Source organism: Pongo pygmaeus, chromosome 20 (assembly GCF_028885625.2).
Source record: "Pongo pygmaeus isolate AG05252 chromosome 20, NHGRI_mPonPyg2-v2.0_pri, whole genome shotgun sequence".
Classification (NCBI taxonomy): Eukaryota; Metazoa; Chordata; class Mammalia; order Primates; family Hominidae; genus Pongo; species Pongo pygmaeus.
In genome coordinates, this window is record NC_072393.2 from 154962 (window position 1) to 174720 (window position 19759).

The following is a 19759-nucleotide window of genomic DNA, read 5'->3' on the forward strand; positions in this document are numbered from 1 at the left end:
GACTGTGGGCTCCAAGACTTCTGACCGCCCGGTCCACGGCCCCGCCCTGGCCCCTTGCACGGATTCCTGGACTCCTGAGAACCTCCTTCTAGAACTCTGTGTGAAAGGCGCGAGGCAGTGTGGAGGAGCAAAGGGGGACCTTCTGCCCTGCGAAGTGGCCCTTTCTCTTCCCCCGAGGCCCCCTCTCCTCCTCCTCCTCCAAAGAAATTAATTCATGAAAAATAATACCCCAGTCAGCATCGGGTGACCCAGGAAACCCTGCGTCAGCTACAGCATCAGCGCCCAGCCCAGCCTGAGTGTGAGCCCCTCCCCGCCCAGCCCAGCCCAGCCCCAGCCCAGCCCCAGCCCCAGCCCCAGCCCCAGCCCCAGCCCCAGCCAGCGGACCGCCCGCCAGGACCCGGTGTGGAGGAGAGACCGGGGTCTGCCCTCTGCACCGGAGCGGGCAGCGAGCAGGTCCCCGCTCTACAGGAAGGGGAGCAGGGAGGTCAGGGGCAGCTCCTTCTCCCCAAGCAGCGTGTCCCGCTTGAGGCTGCTGCCCTTGTTCACCACCTTGATCCTGAGGGCCAGCTTCCGGACGCTGGCGGGCCCCAGCCCGTCGAAGAAGAAATCCTCGTTGAAGACGGGGTGGCGGCTGTTCTTGATGATGGTGCTGCGCTGCTTCTGCAGCTTGCCCGGCACCAGGCACAGGCCCACGCAGCAGTTGATGCTGCGGGCGTCGCACAGGCGGTCGTAGAGGCCCTCGGCGGCCAGCAGGCGCACCCGCAGGCGGGCCTGGCCGGCCTGGTACTCGGCCAGCAGCCGCACGCTGCCCCGAGGGCCCACGTGGACCGTGTGCTCCCCACGCGCCTGGCCCGAGTCGGGGCCGGGTTCCGGGGGGGCCCGGCGGGTCAGGCGGCGCCGGCTGCCGGGGCTGGTGTCTGGGGTGCTGTCGTCCGGCGACAGGGAGCCGTGGCGGCCCACGGAGTGCCGGAGCTGGCTCACCTTGGCCTGGCTGTCCTGGGCAAAACCTTTGAGCAGAGACACGGAGCGGGAGAGCAGAGGGGACCCGAAGGGAGAGGACTCGGCCGAGGACCCTGTGTCGCTCTCCCCGCCACTGAAGCAGCGGCCGGGGCTCATGAGGGCCCCGCCGGCCTCCCTGGGGCCCCCATCGCCCCCGTTGGCCCTGGCAGCTGCCCGGCGGCGCCCGGCACCTGGGGAGCCCACCTGGGCCAGGGCCCCGTGCTCACTGTGGAACAGAGACTCCTTGCGCCTGGTGTGGGGGCTCTCGGCCAGCGTGGCGAAGCCGTAGGACGTCTGGGCCTTGGGCACCGAGGGCAGGGACATGGCACCCTGGGCCTGGGGGTCGGCGGCAGCGGCCTCCTCCGACGGCCAGTCCTCGGCACTCTCGATCTGGATCACGTGCCGGGTGGCTGCCTTCAGCAGGCTCTTGCTCTCGGCTGCCAGCTTGGCGGGCAGCCGGGGGCTCCGTGGGGTCTGGCGGGGGGCCGCAAAGGCCAGGTTCTGTTCCGACGTGGAGGGGCCCAGCGCGGCCTGTCCCTCGCCCTCCGCGGGGCCCGAGGGCAGCTTGGGGGGAATGAAAAAGTCGGGGATCTTGTCGGGCGTCAACACATTGCTGTACAGGGGCCCCTTGGAGGCCTTGTCCCCCGCCTCACTCCCCACGCCCCGGGCAGCACCGTTTTCCCCAGACCCCCGAAGCCGCTCCAAGAACCACATGTTGGTTTTTCTCATGGGGGCGGCAGGCAAGAGGCCCGGACAGGGGCTGCAGCGTCTGGGAAGAGAAGCAGGGGTCAGAAGCAGTGGGGGGCGGCTGGCAGAGGGCCCTGGGCACCTGTTCCCTGTGGGGCCACCCGGCACGGCCCTGCCAGCGGGGTGGGGGGTGGAGGGGTCCTCTGGGGGCGTCCCGCCCAGGCGCGGCGGCCCAGGACAGGAGTGAGGCGGGTTCCCCCCTCCTATTTCCGGAGAGATCCCGCTTAACTTCCAAGCACCAAGCCCAGGGGGGTGGGGGCCGCGCTCTGACTCTCCGGGGAGCTCCCAGAGGAGACTGGCCCCTCGCCCGCCCCCACTCTGGTTTTGAGCATCTCAGCGCTCATTCTAAAGAGTTCCGCGCTCAGTCCCCAGGGAAGACACGGATGTGGGTGGACCCCCCGGGGTGTCCCAGCTCCGCCCCCCCAGCTCCCACCCACCTGTAGCTTCTCCGTGGACTGGAGGGCCAGGCGTTCGGGGTGGGGGAAGGGAGGGGCGGTAGGTCTGGGGCCAAGAGCGCAGCGAGTCGACTCCCCGGTGTCCCCCCCCAACCCTCCCCCGACTCCGCTTGGGGTGGGGGTGGGGTCCTGGCGGTCCCCGCAGACCGGGCGGGGTCCCTGGACTTACCTGCCCGGGGTGATGGCCCGAGGCTGGAGGTCTGTTCGCAGACACGCAGGGGTCTCGGCGCGCAGGCTCCCGGGGCTGGCGCGGGGGACGCGGCCGGAGCTTCGATGCGGGCGGCGGCGGCAGCGCAGTCGGACTCATTCACCCGCGGCGGGAAACCGCCCAGCCCCGCCGCCGCCGCCGCCGTATTCCTCCGAGTACGGCCGCCCCCGCCCGCGCCCGCGCCCCCGCCCCCGCCCCCGCCCCCGAGGGACAGGGGATGGGGCCGTCTCCCCGCAGCCTCCGGAGGCTGGTGGCAGGGAGGAGCCTCGCCAGGACCCGGGGGCTGACTGGGGGCCGGTGGGAGACAAGCAGGTGGTCACGGTTGGCTGACGGCCACCCCTGGCGCTCACGCCCGCAGATTCCGTGAAGCCGGACTCCCAACCCCAAGCCCCTGCCTCCGTATATCTGAAGAGGGTCCCAGACCCCCTATTCGCTGCCGGCGAGGAGCTTTCCCGACTAACGACGACAAATTAAATGACGGCAACAGTAATAAATGCAGCTGGGTTTATGATGGAACGTTTCCTCCCTGCCAGCCTCCCAGCGTCCTGGCGGGTCTCCGACTCTCACACAACCCCGTACGCAGGTCCTGCTGCAATTCCCAATTTGTAGATGAGGAAGGTGGGGGGTTTCCTTCCAGAAACAAGGACCGAGCAGCTAGGACAGCAGGTCTTACTAAATGGGCAACCTCTCAGCAGCGCTCCAAGAAGCCTGGAAGGGGGGGCTCCTCCTTCATTTCATGGACAAACGTTTCCTGAGCACCCGCTTGATGCTGGACAGTGACCTGGCCATCGGGGACACAGCTGGGACGTAGGGAGGTGGCCCCAGCCCTGGTGATGCAGGGGCAGGATGCCCACAGAGCGTACAGGTGCAGCTCAGAACTGCAGGGATGGTGACTCCCGGAACAGGAATACAGCAGGAAAGCGTGAGGGTCGGGGCGAAGGGAGAAGGCACAGGCGTGTGATTCACGGATGGGGAAACCTAGAGGGGGCAAGACCAGGTCCAAACCCAGGCTTCCTGGCAGTTCCTGAGACCACAGGGTCCTCCCTCCTGAGGCCCCGACCCCCCTCCTCCCAGCTGCTCCTGTGATCGGCCTTCACTGCTTCCTTCTCTCCCCCCCTCCCCGCCCTCCCCGCCCTCCCCGCCTCAGTTTCCTCTTCTGGAACCGAGCTGAGCAGTTCCCAGCCTCCTCGTGCATGGAGCCAGCAAGATAACATATCACCAGGACCAACCCGGAGCCGGCGGACGCCTGGCGCTTTATTGAATTATTGATTGTCCAGGAGCCTCCTGCATTCTGGGAATGTCCCCAAGTCTGGACGTGGCCCAAGGTGGGAGGAGCGGCTGCTGCCACAGCAGTAGAAGAGGGGTCCCGGAGGGCAAGGGAGCTGGGCTGAGGCCTCCCCACTCTCCACGTACCCTCGCAGTGAGGGGTTAGAGTCCTGCCGTCCGGAGGGGAAAGTGAAACCGGGAGGCGCTGTGACTCCACCTAAGCTTTGCTCACCCAGCAAACGTTGATGAGCCCTCACTTGGTGCTGGGGCAACCACGACGCAGCCCCGAAGTCTGACAAGGAGGCAGACACCGAGGAATTTTCCCCTTCACCGCCACCACTTCCAGGAAGCCTGGGTGGGCCCCACCACAGCCTAGCAGGGCCCCCGAACCCCAGCTCCGGCCACCATGAACACCCTTGAGCTGCTGTCCACCACCCCTGCTGGGCCCGAGCCGGGAAGAGGGTCCTGGGGGTCTGTCCACCGCCCCTGCTGGGCCCGGATCCTGGGGGTCTGTCCACCGTCTCTGCTGGGCCCGAGCCGGGAGGAGGGTCCTGGGGGTCTGTCCACCGCCCCTGCTGGGCCCGGATCCTGGGGGTCTGTCCACCATCTCTGCTGGGCCGAGCCAGGAGGAGGGTCCTGGAGGTCCTGTCCCTGTAGTGTCCCCAAGGCACAGGCCAGCCATATCTCCAGTAAACATTTGCCAAACAAATGGGTGAATAGCAACGCCACAATGGCCCTGAAACAGTGCTCTTTCAGCAGGCCTGAGGCGAGGGGGCCTCAGGGGCCACAGAGCCACCCTCCTCCATTTGCAGACAAGGACAGCGGGGCCCAGGGAGGGAAGGGGACAGCTTGGGTCTGAGGAAGGGGCAGTGACGGGTCTCCTGACATCAGACCAGCCCCAGGTATTGGGGGTTCGCTCTCCGGCACCCCTGCCTAGCCCAGGTGGGGGCAGACCCTCACCTCCCAGCTGGGTTGGGGGATGAGGCACTGAGTTTACACTATGCCTGTTTCTGTGCTAAGGACACGAATCCAGAGCTGGTCAATCAGGGCTTGAATCCCGGTGCCAACCCTTCCCCGTGTGACGCCGGACAAGCATCCAGATCTCTGTCTTTTCGGCAGCCCAGAGAACCACAGCACTCGAGGGAGGGCTCAACAGATCACTATGTGCAAAGTGCCTACAGCAGCCCCACCATGTGTGCGAGGCAGGCGTCAGTCACCCTCTTCCTCAGACGCTTCTGCAGGTCAGGAAGGGGTCTCAGCCCCTCAAAGTGCATCCCAGAGCTCTGACCCTACCACAGCCTGGCTTGGCCAGAAGCCCCACCCCATCCCCACACCCTATCACATTGGGCTGGGGAAACATAGGCCTGAAAAGTACCTGGGATGCGTCCTAACACCTGCCCTGTGGACGGACGCAGACCCCACCCTGGGTGGGGCAGGGGCAGGGAGGCTGGGGCCTTCTGGCTGCTTAGCTCTGCACCATTGGTAAGTAAACAGGAGCCTCTCCTGGTCAACAGAACCTTCTGCTTCCCTCTGCAGCAGCCTCGCTGCAGCCCTCCAGGATCGGAGACCAGGATGCTGTAGATTCGGGCTCAAGCTGGAGGAGGGGCCCAGGTGGTATTGACCAGCCCCTCTCAGCCCTGAGTCATGGCGCCTCATGCTGGGAGGCTTTGGCCCTCCATCCCCCCAGGCGGGGGCCCCAGCAGGGACCCCGGGCTTCCCAGAGCCAGGCCTGAATCCAAGGCTGCCCCACAGTGGCCTCCAGGATAACAAGCTTGGAGGACCTACAAGGAGGTGGTTTAAAAAAAAGTGGGGGGCCTGCAATCTGAGCTCCAATGCTGAGGAGGCCACTGGGTACCTGTGCAGCTTGAAGACTTACCCTGGGAGCCTCAGGAAAGGGAGGGGACGGCGTAACAATAAAACAATCCCAGGAGCAGGACTCTCTGCGAGCTCCCAGGAGGGACCTGGCTGGTTTGTGCATCACAGGTTAGCCCAGTGGGAGGGCCCTGGAGGGCCACCATCGCCAGTTTCCAGAGAGGGACACTGAGGCACGGGGGAGTAGCCCAATTCCTCAGGGAGCACATGGAACCGGCTGATCTCGAGGCCTGCCGCAGGCGGGGTGCTCAGTTGATACTAGCTGATATCCAGGACTTCCTGCCCCTCCACGGCACCAGCTGATACCCGGGGCATCCTGCCCCTCCACGGCACCAGCTGATACCCGGGGCAACCTGGCCCTTCCACGGCACCAGCTGATACCCGGGGCGTCCTGCCCCTCCAAGGCACCAGCTGATACCCGGGGCGTCCTGGCCCTTCCACGGCACCAGCTGATTCCCGGGACGTCCTGGCCCTTCCACGGCATCAGCTGATTCCCGAGGCATCCTGGCCCCTCCCATCAGCTGATTCCAGGGGCATCCTGGCCCCTCCACGGCACCAGCTGATTCCTGGGGCATCCTGGCCCCTCCACGGCACCAGCTGATTCCAGGGGCATCCTGGCCCCTCCACGGCATCAGCTGATTCCAGGGGCATCCTGGCCCCTCCACGGCACCAGCTGATTCCTGGGGCATCCTGGCCCCTCCACGGCACCAGCTGATTCCTGGGGCATCCTGGATCCTCCACGGCACCGGCTGATTCCTGGGGCATCCTGGATCCTCCACGGCAAATCCTCCTGTCTCCTCATGCAGGGGATGAGGAAAAAACGACTCATCCAGGCTGCGCAGCTCAGAGGTCGGATGTGACCCAGGATTCTCCTGCCTCCCACTCCAGGCTCAGGCTCCCGAGGAGTGGATTATCGACTTAATTATTCCAATTATTGGAAGTACAAAGGTAGGAAGGGGTAGGAGACAGGTGTAAGGACCCAGCTGGAGCCAGGCGTCTGGGCACCCAGACTCTTCCAGCCCAGAGAAAGGGACTGGCAGATGGGGGCCCTCCAAAACCAGCTTCACCACCTCCCAGTGGGATCGTCTCGGAGGTCACCTCGCCTCTCCGAGCCTCCGTTTCCTCATCTGTAAAGCAGGGAGAGTTTCAGCCCCCCGAGTTCATGCTGCTGTTGGCTCATGTCCCAGCAGGCGCCAGTTTCTATTTACACAGGGACTTGGAAGAGGACAGACGGAGGTGGGGTGTGGATGGGCAACTTGGGCCCAGGGCCCAGGGCTGTGAATGAATGAATGAAGTGCATTTAGACCCCCTCTGTCCTCCGCATCTTGGGAATCTGACACTCTTTACTCCCCAGCACTCCTCTGGTCCAGCACCTCCTCCTTGCCCTCCCAATTCCCAACAGTTTACTTCCCATTGGGAAATCTTACGGGGAATGTTATTGGCCCTGTGCTCAAAAGACCCCTGGCAGCTCTTCCTGGCGCCAGGCCTCCCCCAAGCTCTGTGTCTTCACCCCGCTCCTGACCTCACCTCAGCCACACTGGCCACCCTTCTGCTCCCTCAATGTGCTGGCTGAACACACCACAGGGCCTTTGCACACGCCGTCTCCTCTGCCCAGAGCTCTTTCTTCATCTGGGGCTCATCCTTCAATCACAGTCCCTGTGTTGTTCCCGCAAAGATACCCTCCTGGATTTCCTGGGATCTCTAAGCTCCGTGATGCACTGTTTTCCACAGTTGTTTGTTTTGAGATGGAGTCTTGCTCTGTCCTCCAAGCTGGAGTGCACTGGCGCGATCTCAGCTCACTGTAACCTCCGCCTCCCGGGTTCAAGTGATTTTCCTGCCTCAGCCTCCCGAGTAGCTGGGACTATAGGACCACCACGCCCAGCTAATTTTTGTATTTCCAGTAGACCTGGGGTTTTGACATGTTGGCCAGGCTGGTCTCAAACTCCTGACCTCAGATGATCCGCCTGCCTCAGCCTCCCAAAGTGCTGGGATTACAGGCGTGAGCCACCGCGCCCACTCCACAGTTGTTATTGTATGTTGAGTGGTGATTTGCTGATTAATATCACTTGGCCATTAACTCCATGAGGGCAGATCTGTCTTGGTCACTACTGCATCTTGTTTGCCCACCAGAGCTCCTGGCAGATAAAAGATGCTCAATGCAAGCATGCTGAAAGATGGTGGGTGGGTGGATGGATGGAGCAGTGAAAGGAACGAAAATGAACAGACGATGGATGAGCAATAGAGAGAGGTGGATGCATGGATGATGAATAGATGGACAGATGGAAAAAGGGATGGATGGAATAATGATGGAGGCTTAGGTAGATGGATGGGGGACCAGGTGGGTGAATGGATAGATGGATGGCTGGGTTACTGATGGGTGTAGATGGGGGGATGAACGGGTGACTGGATGGATGACTGATGGATGTGTAGATGTGGGGATGGATGGATGGCTAGATATGCAGATTGTTGGATGGATGAGCGGGTTACTGATGGATGTGTAGATGGGAGATGGGTAGGTGGATTACTTGATGTGTAAATTGGGGGATGGATGTATGGTTGGATGTGTAGATGGATGGACGGGTGGATTACTGATGGATGTGTAGATGGGGGATGGATGAGTGGGTTACGATGGATTTATGGATGGATGATATATGATGGACGGATGGAAGGATGAGTGGGTTACTGACGCATTTATAGATGGATGATGCATGATGGATGGATGGATGGATGATGGATGGATGGTTACTGATAGATTTATAGATGGATGATGTATGATGGATGGATGAGTGGGTTACTGATGGATTTATAGATGGATGATATATGATGGATGGATGGATGGATGAATGGGTTACTGATAGATGTGTAGATAGGAGGATGGATGGGTGGCTCTGCCTCCACATCTCGGAAATAAGAGACGTGTCATCGAAGCCCCTTTTGGGTTTGCCTTTGGAAGGCTCCGGTCCTAGTTAAGGACAAACTAGAGTGGCTTTTTCTCCCCACACACACCCTCACTAGACCTGTCCCCCAGGGCAGGGGGTAGGGCCTGCCGTCTGCAGAGAAAGCAGCCAGAGATCCTCGGCCCTTGACAGATGTGGCCCTGCAGGGATGTGGAGAGGCTGGGAACCTCTCTCCTGGGAAGATGCTGTGTTTGTGGGAGGAGTTGGGGGGTCTCTTGGAGCCAGAGGCTCAGATATAACATGACAGCAGATCTAAGGAATGGAGTTGGGGTGCTTGAGCACGATGCTGGGCGTCCGGGAAGAGCAGGGCATCGAGGGGGATGTCCTGGAGAGAAGCAGCTAGGACAACAGAAAAGCCTGGCCCATCTAGGGCCACGCTGGGGGCATCTTGGAGAAGAAAACAAACAGCTCTTGTCTGATGTCCTGGGCTGTCTTGAAAGGCAGAGGTTTGGCATTCGGGTGATAAACTAGGGTGTCTCCCAGGAGGTGAGAGAAGTGTTTAGCGGAGAAGTTGAAGTGTGTTTTATCCTGGATAAAACAGAGGTAACCAGAGAGATGCGGGGGCTGCTGGGCAGAGGGGTCACCCCACAATCTGCCAGGTATGGGCACACGCACAGCCCCACCTTCCTTCTCTCCCAGTCCAGGCCCTTAGGGAGGCCAAATGTGGTCCCTCTGAGCCCCCTCATCAGCTCTCCACCTGGGAGACTCATCCCAGCCCCAGCCCCGCGAGGGCCCCCAGATACGCAGGTGGGCTTGTGCTCTTGTGGCCATTCCCAGGTTTAATTACAAACCGATCCGAACATCCGGTCTGGGTCCACAGCTGGGAGGGCGGGATTGGGGGGAAGCTGCTGGGCGCAGCTCGGGCCAGGCAACCACGTCCTTCCCCTGCTCCCAGGTGGAGTAGGGGCCTCACGACTGCCTCGATATCCACTGTCTTGGAGCGGCCTGGCTACCCCGAGATCCCAGGTGACCTCAAGGCTGCCTCCACTTCAGCGCCAGCATGTGTCCTGGCCTGAGAACCCCAAAGCACCTTAACCGTCCTCCCTCAAAGACAACTGTGCACCCAGTCCTCAGGTGGGAAAAGGAAGCCCAGCCAGGCCCGGAATCCACCTCCTCCCCAGGGTCCGGGGAGCCCTGACTCTCCGGGGAATTAGACTGAACCAGCCCGGTGAGAGGGGGACCCACAGGCTAGGGCTCCAAGGCAGCGGCTGCTTCTGGATATATTTTCTTTAAAGGCGAAACGGTTCCGTCTTTGGTATGAACACCCTCACTCCAGGCAAAGGAGGGGGTGGGCAGGGGCCCCGGCAGGAGGAGGCTCTGCCCAGCCGGGGGCCAGCTGGAGGAAGGACCATGCCAGAGGCTCATGCGGAGGAAGGAGAGGCAGCGGCGGTTCGGCCTGACCAGGATCCAGGAGGAGGGCTGAGAGCCCCAAGGCCACGACAGGCAGGAGCCGGGGCTGAGAACGGTCACCTGCGGGCAGAAAGAGAAGGTGAGGTCAGGGCTGAGACGGTGGCCGCAGACCCGGGCTCTGGTGTGAGCCACACGCTCTTCTGCCTCGCCGTCATCTCCACGACTGCCACACCTCAGGTCCAGCCAGGAGCTCCTCAGGTCGCACGGCTGGGGCTCCGGTGCAGGTGTCCTGAGTCCTTGCTGTGGATCTAGGGCGGTGCCCTAACCTCTGCTGTTTCCTCGCAAGGAAGCGAGGATGCCGATCCCAGTGCCTGTCTCAGAACCGAAGGGTTGAGCACATTCCTAGGATAGGGCAACTGCCTCCTGAGCAGGAATCGTTACTGCCTTCCAGGTTATTCCTGGGGTCACCAACGCCTTTCCGAGAGAACAAAGGCAGGGACCGGTGCGAACGGAACACAGGAGTCCGCGTGCCGCAGGCCGCAGGCAGTTTCAGGTGCTTTATGGGAGCCCCTCCCAGACCCGGAACCCCCTCTGCCTGCAGCCCGAGGCCTGGCTGGGGGCTGGGTGGAGGCCGCGGCCGCGTGGGGGAGGGGCCGCCCAGGAGAGAGGAGGCTGGAAGGAGACTGTTGTCATGGGGACCGGAGAGCAGCCCGACCTGGCCCAGAAGCACAGCCCTTGGGAAATTCCACGGCCCCGTCCCCCTGCAGGCCCTCCCTCCTCGCCGGCTGCTCTCTCAGCCTCCACTCCCTCCAGCCCCACAGCTGCACCCTCTCCTGCCCCAACCTCACCCCAGAGGAGAGACCGTGAGATCACCCAGACCTGCCTGTCCCAGCCCACCGTCCTCTCCAGCAGTGCTCACCCCTCCTCTGGGAAGGAGGCCCGGACACCCAGCACGCAACAGGGGTCCACAAAGACCAGGTGATGTCCATCACAGCTAATCGCAGTGTCACGGTCGTGGCTGCACACTGCCACCCTCAGGCACACACCCACCCACGGGCAGTGACGCGTGTCCACACACAACCTGCACACAAAGGCTCACGGTGGCCAAAAGGCGGAAGCAACCCCAGCGTCCATCAGCGGATGAACAAACAAAACGTGGTCCCGTCACACAGTGGGACATTATCCAGCCGAGAACAGGAGCCAGGCTCTGGCCCAGGCCACAGCGCGATGCCCCTGGAGGACGTCACGCTCAGTGAGAGACGCCAGACACAGAAGGACACACAGCGTGGGATCCCGTTGCTATGAAATGTCCAGGACAGGCCCATCCAGAGACAGGAGGCGGATGTGTGGGGGTTGGGGCTGGGGAGGGGACAGGGAGTGACGGCTGGTGGGGACAGGGCTTCTTTCGGGGCTGACAGAATGTTCTGGAACTCGACAGAGATGGCTGCACGGCTCGGATGCTCAACACCCCTGAGTCGTGCCCTCTAGAGAGAAAGGCACGGCGCGTGAACCAGGTCTCAATTTTCAAATTAGAAAAGAATCTGGCAAAGGAGGCAAGGCCAGCGACCCACAGCGGCAGCCACACACCTGGCTCAGGGCTCCCGTGAGACCACGCCACGCAGGTGCAGCTCACTCTCGGCGGCCACGATGGGCTGCCCGTTCTGCAGGTGGTGGTCGATCAGGTGGCTGATGCTCTCAAACAGCACGTCCTTCGTCCGAACCTGCAGGACAGAGACCTCGGCATCAGCTCCCGGGAGCCCGCCTGGACCCGTGGAGTCGGAGATTGGCGTTCTGGGGTCCTGCCGGGGAACCCCTAGGGTGCCTGCATGGACGAGTGGCCAGACCAGGGAATTCCGGGACACCAGCCACAGGATCAGCCTCAGAATTCCAGAACCACACACGGGCATGGGCTCGGAAACCCCCAGGGTTCTGGGGCCACGCTTCCTGTCGGGGGCTGAAGGGTGACCCCAAGAAGATACAGCCAGGTCCTAGCCTTCAGAGCCCATGAATGTGACCTCATTTGGAAAAAGATCTTTGTAGATAGACAGGTCCTGGGACAAATGCGTCCAGGATGAGCCGCGGGGGCCCTAAGTCCACTGACTGCTGTGCTGACAGGAAAAGGAAAACACACAGATGCGCAGGAGAGGGCAGAGATTGGAGCCGTGTGTCCACAAGGCTGGCAGCACCCGGGAGGCCCGCCAGCAGCGGGCGCTGGGAGGGGCCTGGGACCGAGGCTCCCTCAGAGCCTCCAGAAGGAACCAGCCCCGGCCACACCGTGAGTTGGGAGTTCTGGCCTCCAGAGCTGTGAGAACGAACCTCTGCTGTTTTAAGCCACTTCGTGTGTGGCCATTTGGTTTGCAGCTCCAGGAAACACACCCCTGAAATCTTGGAGACACAGGCCTGAAAATCTGAATCACCAAATCAAAATCCATCTGCATTTTAGAATGAGAATCTCAGCGCTACTGAGTGCTGGAACTGGATGCAAAACCAAGAGACTCTGTGTCCCACAGCTTCCGAGCAGTTCCTGGGTGAGGCTGGGGGCCCTGTGCACCTTTCACGTGCGGAACAGGGACAAATGCACATTCCTAGGCCTGTGGCAAAATCATGTCCTTCTGTGGCACTGGGAATGGGAGCTGGGAATCTGCCTTTTAACAACGTACTGGTAGACGTTCTGAAGCTTCTCCAGGTGTAATGGCTGCCGGTCTGACCCCAGCGATTCATTTAACAGAGAAAATCTGGCCTGGGAAAGAACTGAGGTATCCCACACCAGGCTAGAGGCTAGGCGGTGGCAGGGAGACCGGAAACAGTCTGGAGGGGGCTCAGGAACTGGGAAAACAGGCACCTCTCGCCCAAGCCCTGCCCCCTCCAGCTTTGTCCCAGGCCGGGGTGCACAAGCGCCCCCACCTGCCCGCCGCAGTGTGCTTCACGCACAGACCAGGCTCACACCAGCCCAAGAGCCACCTGAGGATTCGGCAGGATGGCTGAAAACGCCTCCTACACTCTGAGAGGCCTCCGAACCCTCTAGCACCTCCTCACCTGGGAAATAACCTGTGCAGCCCTCAGACGCTCAAAATGCTTCATAAACCCTAGAACTCCTTGTAAATTGGAAAATGCTTTGTAAACCCTAAAACGCTTTAGAAGCTGGAGATTACTAAATCTCATTGGCCCAGAGCAACTGTAAGATGCGCCACAATTTTAGGTACCAGGAGGAGAGAGAACAGAAAAACCTCCCTGTAAAATAATGCTGCAGTTCAAATATGCAATTAATGGTTTTTAAACAAAATCCAGACTCCAGAAACATCGAAATTCGGGCGGGGAGTGTGTATATCTTAGAATTGAAGCAATTAGGCCAGGCGCGGTGGCTCACGCCTGTAATCTCAGCACTTTGGGAGGCTGAGGTGGGTGGATCACAAGGTCAGGAGTTCGAGACCAGCCTGGCCAACATGGTGATACCCCGTCTCTACTAAAAATACAAAAATTAGCAGGGCGTGGTGGCGGGCACCTGTAGTCTCAGCTACTTGGGAGGCTGAGGCAGGAGAATCGCTTGAACCCGGGAAGTGGAGGTTGCAGTGAGCTGAGATCACACCACTGCCCTCCAGCCTGGGTGACAGAGCGAGACTCCATCAAGAAAGAAAAAAAGGAAAGAAAAGAAAGAAGAAAGAAAGAAAAGAAAAAGAAAAGAGAGAAAGGAAGGGGAGAGGAGGAGAGGGGAGAGGGAGGGGAAGGGGGAAAGGAAGGGAAGGGAAGGGAAAGGAGAAAGGAAGAAAAGAAAGCAAAGAGAGAGAGAGAGAAAAAAAAGAGTAAGAAAGAAGGGCTGGGTGCGGTGGCTCACGCCTATAATCCCAGCACTTTGGGAGGCTGAGGCGGGTGGATCACGAGGTCAGAAGTTTGAGAACAGCCTGGCCAATATAGTGAAACCCCATCTGTACTAAAAATATATGAAAAATTAGCCGGGCGTGGTGGTGGGAGCCTGTAATCCTAGGTACTGGGGAGGCTGAGGTGGGAGAATTGCTTGAACCCGGGAGGTGGAGGTTGCAGTGAGCCAAGATTGCGCCATTGCATTCCAGCTGGGGCAACAGTGCGAGACTCCGTGAAAAAAAAGAAAAAAGAAAATAAGAGAGAGAGAGAAAGGGAGGGAGGGAGGGAGAGAGGGAGGAAGGAAGAAGGGATTGAAGCAATTCAGTAACCTGAACCCAAAATTCCTTGTAAATTGAGACATACTTTGTACACCCTCAACTAAATTAGAACCTGAAAATACCATATTTATCCCTCAAATACATCACCATTTGTAAGGCGCATAAGTCATGATAAACTGGGGGGGAGAGTATCTTATGATGGATGAAATCGTAAGATTGGGATTATGACTGGGAGGCCAAGGCAGGAGGATCACTTGAGGCCAGGAGTTCGGGACCAGCCTGGGCAACGTGGCAAGGCCCCATCTCTACAAAAACTTAGCTGGGGACGGTGGCTCACACCTGTAGCCGCAGCTATTCAGGAGGCTGAGACAGGAGGACCGCTTGAGCCCAGGAGTTCGAGGCTGCAGAGAGCTATTACTGTGCCACTGCAGTCTGGCCTGGGTGACAGAGCCAGACTCTGTCTCAAAAATAAACTGGAAAATACTTTGTAATTCTATAGTAGCTGGTCAAAGGCAACATCTGGAACAATCTGGAAAAGCTTCATAAATATGGAAAGCTCCTGCATGCCCCGAGACCCTCGAGACCCTGGAGAACCTCCCGCCTGTGCCCAGCTAAGCCCCTGGATGCCCCCAGACCCTCCCACCTGTGCCCAGCTTACCACACCCTCGGGGTCCACGAGCAGCAGGTGCTTGGGCTGCCCGGCGTGCATGCCGGTGAGGACATACTGCCCGGGGTTGGTGACGCTGTCTCGCACGAGGAAGTCCCCGTCAGCTCGAAGCATCCTCTCTGCCGCCCGACGGCTCATCCGGCCATGGTACCAGGGCTCCTGACGCAGCTGTTCCTCCGTGGGGGCCACAGGGGCTCGGCGGGTAGGAGGGCTGGGCCACTGGTCCTCCAAGGGAGGGGGGGCTGCTGTCACGCCTGCCGCCACTGAGCACTCATGCAACTTCAGGGCATCCTCAAAGGGTCCTGCAGGCCAGGGACAGCAGTGCTGGGCAGGCAAGGGGCAGGCAGCTGCTCCTGCCAGGACCAGAGCTGGGAGAAACGGGTTCCCCGGGGAGTCCCTCGTAAACTCGTCGGCCTGCACTGACCGAGCGCCCACAGTGTATCAGACTCGCACTCCGCCCAGCCCCGTGCGTGCAGTGGGCTCACATGTGCAGCAACCTGGACCCCCAGGTTGGGTTTTCTAAGCACGTACTAAGCACGTACAAAGGGTAACAGCAGCTCTTTCTTTCAGAGGTTAACTCCTATTTCTTTTTCCTGCCTTGTCAGGTGGGCTTCCTTCCCAAAGCGTACGCCTCTCGTTTCCTTGTCTGGTCTTACTGCATTGGCCGGGGCCTCCAATGTGCTCTAAATACTCACGACCACAGCCGGCATCCCTCTCTTGCCCCTAGCGTTAAAATGTTCTGCCCTGAGTTTTCTAACGGCTTCCAACAACGCCCACATCCAACAGGCCACTCTAAGGCCTGAGTGTCAGTCCGCGCATTGTCAAACGGGGGGTGGGCATGTCCGTCCCCAGGCAGAAAGCAGCATGGTTCAGACCCTGCAGCGCTGGAGCCCCAGCCCTGATGGAGATGCATCTACCTGTGGCTGGGGCAGCCCCGCACCCCTCCAGCGCCTGGTCCTGGGGGGTCTTCCTGCCCTGACCCTGGGGCTGACCCAGCTCCAACTCCTAGCCTGGCCAGTCAGCATGTTCACCTCCCCCTCCCAGCCAGCGACTGGTTTGGGGATGAGCACGTGGCAAATCAGAGGCAGCCCCAGGACTCTTCATGGAGGACGGACGAGAAGACACCCTTCCTCAACTGGGGCTGCCTGGCAGTCTGGTCACCCTGAGGGACACGCTGCCTCAGAGGGACGCTCACAGCCCCAAGCCCCTCCTTTCCCATCTGAGGATTGCTGTGAGGAGCCAAGAGGGCCAAGCTCTTCGTGTAGTGCTTGGTACACAGCAGGCGCCCCCTAGGTGCTAGATGGTGTCATTATTGTGATGCTAAAGAGAAGCTGCATTGTCAGGTGGTGGAGGGAAGGGAGAAATTTACAGCTAGTTTGGGAGGCATCCTGAGCTTGGGCGAGGACCCTACCCGGCAGCTCAGAGCCAACACCCCTCGGGCTGGGTCATCCCACGGGGAAGGAAGGAATGGGCTCACTGTCAGACTAGCCACTTTGTCCAGGGGTGGACTAAGCCTCCCTCATTGGACTGGGCGTTCCTTCAAGAAGGAAGCTGTGCCTCCCCCATCAGGCCGAGATTTCCGTACGAAGAATCCTCAGACCCCGGAGTCACATGACGAGAAAACTCATCAGACCAGGGAGACCCAGAGTCAGCGAGACCAGCGGGCCAGGCAGTCGTCCCAGCAGGCCGGAGTCCCACGGAGAAAAGACCAAGCCTCCCCTCTCAGACTAAGGAGTCCCATGGGGCAAGGGTCTGGTTTCCCCTGTTGACTGGAGGGCCTCACAGACGGGGCCGCAGCCTCCCACCACACTGACTATTCTTTCAAGGAATGATGAAGCTGCTCCCTTCAGAATGGGGGTTCCGACAGAGGCAGGTGGGTTACCCCCGAGAGAGCAGAGCTTCTCGCAGAGCGGCGGCCAGCGGAATTCCCAACCAGACTGGGGCGTTCAGCAGGGTGGCCCCAGGAGATGGGGACCTGTAGAAGGGGCTGGGCCTCACCCATCACACTGCTCGGCCACATTCGCTAGAGAGAATGGGCCTCCCCTGTCAGACTGGCCCCTTTTAAGGCAGAGTCCAGGATACCCCCATCAGACAAGGCCTCTGACAGGAAACAGACTGGGCTTCCCCGTCCCACCCCTGTCGACTTAAAGGATCTCACGGGGAGAAGGGAGCCTCCCCCATCAAACCAGGGATCCCATAGAGAGTGGGGGTGGGGTTGTGCCTCCTCCATCAGACAACACAGCCACACGTGTTGACGTGACGCCCCCCAGGCTGCCACATACGCATGTCAAACAGATCCTTTTTGGGGCTGTCCTCCGGCTCGGGGGCGTCCAGACCCTGGGTGTTGACATACAGGTGCTCCTCGTGGTCCGGGGGGCCCCGGGCGTCCGCCTGCACGTAGCCGTCCCCCGGTAGAGCTGGGGAGTGTAAGGAGGGGCAGGGGGTCGGCTGGGAGCCAGGCAAGGGGCTCGCAGGGAGCAGGGCCCTGGACACCTGGCTGGATCCCACCAGGAGCTCCCCCCGCCACCACCTGTGCTGCTGGCTGCAGGGCAGATGCTGCTCTGGTCTCCCCGTGGTAACCTGCCCGACTGCAGGCACCACAGGGAGCACCTTACAGCAGCAAAGCCCCATCAGGGCTCCAACCAGGGACACGAGTGGGATAGCGTGCGGCTGGGGCTGTGGGGACCAGGCGTCCACGCCCAAGGAGAGGGCAGCCGCTGCTCCACCCCGCCCCATCCCGACCCTCCCCGGCCCAGGGACCAGAGCTTCCCAGTGTGTATGTTCAGTCTCCACATTTAAAAATAATCACAGTAACTCTGCTTCCCTGTAATTATGCTATCAACATGACGCACGGAGGGTCACTTGTTCTGACTCAGTTCTATTTCAGGATTTTCCTTCCTTTCTTTTTTTAATTGTATTTTGAACGTGTAAAGTGTTTACATGGGGCCGGGCGTGGTGACTCACGCCTGTAATCCCAGCACTTTGGGAGGTGGAGGCAGGTGAATCATTTGAGGTCAGGAGTTCGAGACCAGCCTGGCCAACGTGGTGAAACGCCGTCTCTACTAAAAATACAAAAATTAGCCGGGGGTGGTAGTGGGCGCCTGTAATCTCAGCTACTCCGGAGGCAGAGGCATGAGAATCACTTGAACTCAGGACGCACAGATTGCAGTGAGCTGAGATTGTGCCATTGCAGTCCAGCCTGGGCAATAGAATGAGACTCGGTCTCCAAAAAAAAAAAAAAAAAAAAAGTATCTACATGGTTCAAACCGGAACAGCATCGCAGGTAACCTTGGGGCATCTCCCTGAGGAGCTGCCTGGACCCCATGTGTATTCTGCCGGGTCCTGACCAGACTGCCTCTGCCTTGGAACACGGTCTGGCTGTGATTCCACATGAATGTGAGGCTGCACTAGCCCTTGCTGGCTGATGAGGGCAGAGGGGCTTCTCCCCAGCCTTCCCAGTCTACCAAGAGGGGCACAGATTCTCTCAGCTTCTTAGGGTCAGGATGGATGAGAGGGAAGAAACGCAGTTGCAAGAGTCCGGGGCGGGGAGGAGGACACCGAGAGGGGCAGAGTCCGGGGAGGGAGGACGACACCGAGAGGCAGAGTCCGGGGAGGGAGGACGACACCAAGAGGGGCAGACTCCGGGGAAGGAGGACGACACCCAGAGGGGCAGAGTCCGAGGAGGGGAGGACGACACCGAGAGGGGCAGAGTCCGAGGCGGAAGGACGACACCGAGAGGAGCAGACTCCGGGGAAGGACGACACCGAGAGGGGCAGAGTCCGGGGAGGGAGGACGACACCGAGAGGCAGAGTCCGGGGCGGGGAGGACGACACCGAGAGGGGCAGAGTCCGAGGAGGGGAGGACGACACAGAGAGGGGCAGAGTCCGGGGCGGGGAGGACGACACCGAGAGGGGCAGAGTCCGAGGAGGGGAGGACGACACAGAGAGGGGCAGAGTCCGGGGCGGGGAGGACGACACCGAGAGGGGCAGAGTCCGGGGCGGGGAGGACGACACCGAGAGGGGCAGAGTCCGAGGAGGGGAGGACGACACAGAGAGGGGCAGAGTCCGGGGCGGGGAGGACGACACCGAGAGGGGCAGAGTCCGAGGAGGGGAGGACGACACAGAGAGGGGCAGAGTCCGGGGCGGGGAGGACGACACCGAGAGGGGCAGAGTCCGGGGCGGGGAGGACGACACCGAGAGGGGCAGAGTCCGAGGAGGGGAGGACGACACAGAGAGGGGCAGACTCCGGGGAGGGAGGACGACAGCGAGAGGAGCAGAGTCCGGGGCGGGGAGGACGACAGCGAGAGGGGCAGAGTCCGAGGAGGGGAGGACGACAGCGAGAGGGGCAGAGTCCGAGGAGAGGAGGACGACAGCGAGAGGGGCAGACTCCGGGGAGGGAGGACGACAGCGAGAGGGGCAGACTCCGGGGAGGGAGGACGACACCGAGAGGGGCAGACTCCGAGGAGGGGAGGACGACAGCGAGAGGGGCAGACTCCGGGGCGGGGAGGACGACAGCGAGAGGGGCAGACTCCGGGGAGGGAGGACGACAGCGAGAGGGGCAGACTCCGGGGAGGGAGGACGACACCGAGAGGGGCAGACTCCGGGGCGGGGAGGACGACACCGAGAGGGGCAGACTCCGGGGCGGGGAGGACGACACCGAGAGGGGCAGAGTCCGGGGAGGGAGGACGACACCGAGAGGGGCAGAGTCCGGGGAGGGAGGACGACACCGAGAGGGGCAGAGTCCGGGGCGGGGAGGACGACACCGAGAGGGGCAGACTCCGGGGCGGGGAGGACGACACCGAGAGGGGCAGAGTCCGGGGCGGGGAGGACGACACCGAGAGGGGCAGAGTCCGGGGAGGGAGGACGACACCGAGAGGGGCAGAGTCCGGGGAGGGAGGACGACACCGAGAGGGGCAGAGTCCGGGGAGGGAGGACCACAGGGCGACACGCAGATGGGTGGAGGAATCCCTGGACGCTGGACCCGCGCTATGGGCACATTTGTAGGAGTTCTTGGCCAGAGAATCGGGAAAGGCACGAGTGCAAGTGAGAACAGCCTGGGCGTGGGCACAGGGACAGGGAACTCTGGCGAGCCCCTGGCCCGGG

At 61.2% G+C, this 19759-nt stretch overlaps 2 protein-coding genes and 1 long non-coding RNA gene across 5 annotated transcripts in view; all 3 read right to left on the reverse strand.

The window, feature by feature from the left end:
* Nucleotides 1-357: 357 nt before the first annotated feature.
* On the reverse strand, nucleotides 358-2512 carry C2CD4C (C2 calcium dependent domain containing 4C). The gene is made up of 2 exons (XM_054473606.2): nucleotides 2371-2512; nucleotides 358-1768 (listed from the first exon to the last, which is right to left on the reverse strand). The coding sequence occupies exon 2, from the start codon at nucleotides 1726-1728 to the stop codon at nucleotides 463-465; it is 1266 nt and encodes a 421-aa protein (XP_054329581.1). The 5' UTR covers nucleotides 1729-1768; nucleotides 2371-2512; the 3' UTR covers nucleotides 358-462.
* Nucleotides 2513-3617: 1105 nt separating this feature from the next.
* On the reverse strand, nucleotides 3618-6172 carry LOC134738865 (uncharacterized). The gene is made up of 2 exons (XR_010125038.1): nucleotides 5901-6172; nucleotides 3618-5863 (listed from the first exon to the last, which is right to left on the reverse strand). It is a non-coding gene; the product is annotated as an uncharacterized LOC134738865 (long non-coding RNA).
* A 3091-nt stretch (nucleotides 6173-9263) lies between these two features.
* The window catches only part of SHC2 (SHC adaptor protein 2), a 43529-nt gene continuing 33033 nt past the window's right edge, over nucleotides 9264-19759 (reverse strand). The window contains exons 10-14 of one of the 3 annotated variants that reach the window (XR_008497431.2): nucleotides 16940-17074; nucleotides 14649-14959; nucleotides 11442-11575; nucleotides 10087-10935; nucleotides 9264-9974 (exon numbers count right to left, since the gene is read on the reverse strand). Coding sequence is in view for 2 of the 3 variants with exons in the window: in XM_054473571.2 (XP_054329546.1) it covers nucleotides 11447-11575; nucleotides 14649-14959; nucleotides 16940-17074 (575 nt within the window). In the remaining variant the exon portion in view is untranslated. The remainder of the gene's footprint in view (nucleotides 9975-10086; nucleotides 10936-11441; nucleotides 11576-14648; nucleotides 14960-16939; nucleotides 17075-19759) is intronic. The other 2 variants (XM_054473571.2, XM_054473572.2) reach the window with 2 other exon arrangements.

Excerpts from the sequence above, each read along its gene's own strand:
- C2CD4C (XM_054473606.2), bottom strand. The coding sequence starts at position 1,728 with ATGAGAAAAACCAACATGTGGTTCTTGGAGCGGCTTCGGGGGTCTGGG.